Raw genomic sequence first — 4,886 nt, 5'->3', positions numbered from 1 at the left:
AATGTATTTCCTCAGATGTATTTTGTCACTGAAAACAGAAATGGTGAGAATTGTTACCTTGACCGCTTCCGTGCCGAGTATCGCTTCCTGTCCCGGTCTCTGTCCCTCTCTCTGTCTCTGTCGTTGGACCGGGATTGCGATCGATCACGTCTCCTGCGGTAAGCTGCTCCCCCGTTTCCTCTACCCCTGGAGTGCGACCTACTACGCCGCCTCGATCGTGAGTGGCTCCGGGTACGGCGTCCGTCCCTTCCTCCTCGTCCTCGTCGTCCTCGACGTGAGCGGGAGGATGAGCGAGAGGAGGAGCGTGACGAGGAGCGCGAAGAGGAAGAAGGAGAGCGGCTGGACGATGATCTGCGTCTCCTGGACAACAAAGACAGTGTTTAAGAATGGAGAACAGATCAACAACTAGCCTTTGTTGAAAAGTGTTGGTGGTTCATAGTCTACAGAAAAATAAAAATAGAATAGAACTAGTTTCAGATGTATTTCCTCAGATATATTTCTTCAGATATATTTCTTCAGATGTATTTTCTCAGATGTATTTCTTCGGATATATTTTTTCAGATGTATTTCCTCAGAAGTATTTGTATCATTGCCAGCAGAGAAAAAATATTTGGAGAAAAGTTTGACTTTAATTGACGACTGACCCTGACGAGAATCACGTTTCCTCATGTGTCAGTAGAGGGAGCCCAAGGACTACCAGTGGAACGTGTACCATAGTTTGAGAAACCACCGCTTAAGAGCAACGCGACTATAGAGTGACCTCTTGATTTGTGCCAGTAAAGGCAGCCCGAGTACCACTAATGGTACACGCACCACAGTTTGAGAACCAATGCTTTATTTCATCCACTCTGAAACAAGTTCTATAAGTTCGATAAAACTTTACTTTTTTAAAAAAAAAAAATTCTTAACTCAAACTGAGTTCTGACTGAGCGCTGCGTCGTTTGTAACGCAGTCGTTACGTCCACATCCTTGAATGGCAGTTCACCGAGTGTCCTACGTGTGGTGCTATTTCTACGCAACCCGTAGAAATCTGTGATGTTGTTGACGTCTGACGTCACACGGACGTAAATATAACGTCACGCTTTTTAATTTTTCAACTATTCATCAGGATGAAACCCCAACCTGGACAGACATGGACGTTGACCTTTGACCTCCGCTCCCGGGGAAACATCGGTGTCGTTGTTACGTCAGTGAAGATTTATTTAAATTGAACTGATTTTTATTTATTTTATTTTTTTAAATGAGGAGAGAGGAGAAAAAGTTTAAAGACGGAGCCGAGAGGAGAGAGAGAGAGAGAGAGAGAGAGAGAGAGAGAGAGAGAGAGAGATAATTAAAGAGAGAGAGAGAGAAAGTGTGGAAGATAAGGAGAGGGAGGGAGGGAGGGAGGAGAGAGGTTAAGTGAATGGCAGGAGAAAGAGAGAGAGAGAGGGAGAGGGAGAGGGAGAACGCTTGGATACTTTTGGCTCCGGAGACTCGCAGAGCGCAGCAATCTTTTCGCAGCTTCTCCCCCTTGATGGTGACACACAGACCGGAGGAGGGACGGACCTTCCACCGCTGCCCGGACACCAGCGCCCAGGAGCTGAACCCACACTGAGAGCAGTAAGCTTTGCTTTTTCTTTTTCTGTTTTTCCCGCCCGTGCTCCACTTTAACAGAAATCTTTAAATTTAAACGTAAAGATGAAAAAGAAGTGAGTCAACATACCGGGACTCTGACCGCGCACCGCTGCCTCAGTCCGGCCACGGACGACGCGGCCGGACCGCTGGTCTGAACTGGAACACGTTGTTTTGTTGTTTTGTTTTTGAAATTCCAAACGTTGACTTTAAAGCTACGTTCAACGTTAAGTGTCAGAACTTCAACTTTCAACGTCGCTCGTGCGCAAAACCTGCCGCGAACACGAGGCGGGATTTTCGGTCACATCTTCTGACAGAGACTGGAGACGTTTTCATTAAAGAGGTTGAATTTGAATTTTTCTTTGATGAAATGATTAGATGATTATTTTTAAGAAAATGTAAAAATGTAAAAAAAAAAAAAAAAGATTAGATTTTAAGTTTTAACCGCAAATGATAAAATAGAAAAAATCCGATTTTTATTTTTATTCTTTTTAATGATTTTAAGGAAGTGCATTTTCACACCAGCTCCAGACTCTAGAGTTTGTTGAATGAGATCGTGTTAACTTAACCATAAATACTGTAACATATATATATAGATATATTTATCAATTGTTTAATTTTGTTTTTTAACAGGAAAGCTTTAAAGACAAAATCTGTGATTTCTGATGAACCGGCAGTGAAATAATGAGAATTATCATCATGTTTTTACACCGGTGACGCAACAAGTTCAAACATAACGATAAAAAAATAAATAAGTAAATAAAAGATAAAAATGTGGCTCAGGTGTGGGTTTCAAACCAACAACCTCATTTTTTAAAATTCAATTTCAAATTTTCATGATTTTTAAAAAAAAATGTTGCTCCTGTTATTGTGTGCGTTTCACTCACTTTGACCTTATGACCCCTTGTGTGTGGATGACTGACATCTCTTCCTCTTCCTCTTCCTCTTCCTCTCCCCAGGCCGACATGTTGAAGCCCGGTGACCCGAGCGGCTCGGCCTTCCTGAAGGTGGACCCGTCGTACCTGCAGCACTGGCAGCAGCTCTTCCCTCAGGCTCAGCTGAAGGTTCCTCTGGTTCCTCCTCATCAGCCGCACCAGCCCGAGCGCCTCTCCATCCCCGTGGACGGCCTGCACCCTTCCCGTCTCCACAGCCACCTCCTGGCCTCCTCGCACTGCACCTCCACCTCTGCTTCGTCCTCCTCCTCTACGCCCTCTTCGGCGGCGGCGTCTTCTTCTTCGGCGGCTCTCACTCCATCCTCCTCAATTTCTGTCTCCACAGGGCTCTCCCAGTTGCCCGTATCCCAGCAGATCGCACTTTTCGGGCAGGCGTTGGCCCCAGTTTGTGCAGGACCCGGAGGTGGAGGAGGACCAGGAGGAGGAGGAGGAGGAGGAGGAGATCTGGTGGTTGTCATCCCGCCGGAGAATCAGCCGGGTCATCACAACCTGGCGGCGGGACTCCTGCACCAGGACAAAGAGCAGGGCTGTGGAGGGGTGGGAGTGGTGTCATCCAGCGTGAAGATCGGCAGGAGCAGCGGAGGAGGAGGAGGAGGAGGAGGAGGTGATGAAGGAGGAAAGGGGGCTACAGCCAGGTTCAAGTTGACGCCGGAGGAGCTGGACTACTACCTTTACGGACAACAGAGGATGGAGATCATCCCAGTGAGCACCCACACGGGGGAGATCAACAACCGTACGTACACACATATACACACTCACACACACACACTCACACACACCTGATGATTTTTTTTTTTTTTGAGTTGCGTTTGTGGCCTGTGGAGGCCTCAGGTTGATCCTGGAGTCACAGATTCCCGATCGGCAGTGACGGTTTTCAACTTCTTTAATTTGCGTTCCATAACCATTTTTTTATTTTTATTTTTTTCATCATTCACTTTAATATAGATTTTTTAATTTTTATTTTGATTTAAAGCCACGGGAAAATAATTAGTGTTAATGACACAAATCTAAATATCAGTCTTTAATTTTTTTTAAAATATTTGTGTTTTTGAAGTGATTTTAGTTTCACGTTAAATTCACTCAAACTGAAGGGAAATAAATGGGAGTCGAAGGACAAGGTCAGTGGTCAGTGGTAAGTGTGTTAAAAGTGTGTGTGTGTGTGTGAGAGGTGTTATAGTTCAACAGCTTGGCAGTGGACAGTAAATGGGGAGTAGAGGTCAAAGGTCTAAGGTCAGGAGTCAGCAGGGTTCCAGTTCAAATATTAACCACACCTCACTGCTAGTTTTTTGTCATTTAACACTGGTTCATTGGATTTTATTTATTTATTTTTAAATGTGACGTTCAGGGAATTTGACAGGAGTTGGAATTTAAATAAAAAACAATAGGATTAAAAGTTTGATTTAAAAAAATTAAACGGATTTTAAATGGGTTTTTTTCTGTGTTTTTTCCGTTAAAAATCAACAGTCTTCACACACACACACACACACACACACACACACACACACACACACTATGTGCAGTTTGACCAGTGTCCGATGCGAGTCCGTGAACGTCTCTCCTTCGCACTGTTAAGAATCGGTCATTCGAATAATTAGTTTATAATTTTAAATGTTCACTTCAATATCCCCGCGTTTTAATAATTTAATTTTCAATAGTTTTCATTCATTTTTAATAATGAAGGAAAACATTAAAAAAATTGTTTGAACCAACAGTTTATATTTTCCAGCAGTGCTAACAATAAAAAAAAAAATAGAGATTTTTGAGTTATTTTTTACATTTTACACGATAATTATTGCAATAACTGTTAAACGACAATTTTATTATTATTATTTTAGCGTTGTTTTATTGTTACAATAATAATAATCAATATTATTATTAATAAGTCGTAGTCGTAATATGTTTCTACAGCGTTAGCTTGTTTTGATTTAGCTACTTCCGGCCCTGTCGCCCGCTGTATATATATTCATTAATTTTTTTCTGACGTGGAAATTTTCGCGGTGTCAAAATTGTCGTTTAGTGAGTTTCGTGACACTATTTTTTTTTTTTTTTTTAACTACGCCCCGGTTCGGTGCACGGTTCTCCGGGCTTCACCGGTGAATTTGCTGTTTGTTTTTGCTAATGACTTTCACTGTGTGTGTGTGTCAGAGTGATGACTGATCTGTGACGTCATCTCCTGTCTGTTTCCATCATGTCAAAAGTCAGAGTAACAGGTTTCCAAACTTCACACTACATCATCAGCGGACGTCTGTGTGCGTGTGTGTGTGTGTGTGTGCGCGCGCGCGCGCCCCCGCCCGTGTATTCCGCGGGGATAAAACGGCCCAT

At 43.1% G+C, this 4,886-nt stretch overlaps 1 protein-coding gene across 2 annotated transcripts in view; it reads left to right on the top strand.

Annotated features, from left to right (window-relative positions):
* The first annotated feature begins 1,452 nt into the window (after positions 1-1,452).
* Positions 1,453-4,886, top strand: part of prdm6 (PR domain containing 6) — a 41,661-nt gene continuing 38,227 nt past the window's right edge. The window contains exons 1-2 of one of the 2 annotated variants that reach the window (XM_025053498.1): positions 1,453-1,599; positions 2,571-3,297. In XM_025053498.1, the coding sequence (XP_024909266.1) occupies positions 2,577-3,297 (721 nt within the window). In that variant the 5' untranslated portion in view covers positions 1,453-1,599; positions 2,571-2,576. Of the gene's footprint in view, positions 1,600-2,407; positions 3,298-4,886 lie in introns of those variants that run through there. The other variant, XM_025053497.1, reaches the window with a different exon arrangement.

The sequence above is a fragment of the Cynoglossus semilaevis genome, chromosome Z (genome assembly GCF_000523025.1).
Source record: "Cynoglossus semilaevis isolate Cse_v1.0 chromosome Z, Cse_v1.0, whole genome shotgun sequence".
In the NCBI taxonomy this organism is placed as follows: Eukaryota; Metazoa; Chordata; class Actinopteri; order Pleuronectiformes; family Cynoglossidae; genus Cynoglossus; species Cynoglossus semilaevis.
The sequence above is the reverse complement of the archived record's forward strand: the minus strand, read 5'-3'. Positions and strand labels throughout refer to the sequence as shown.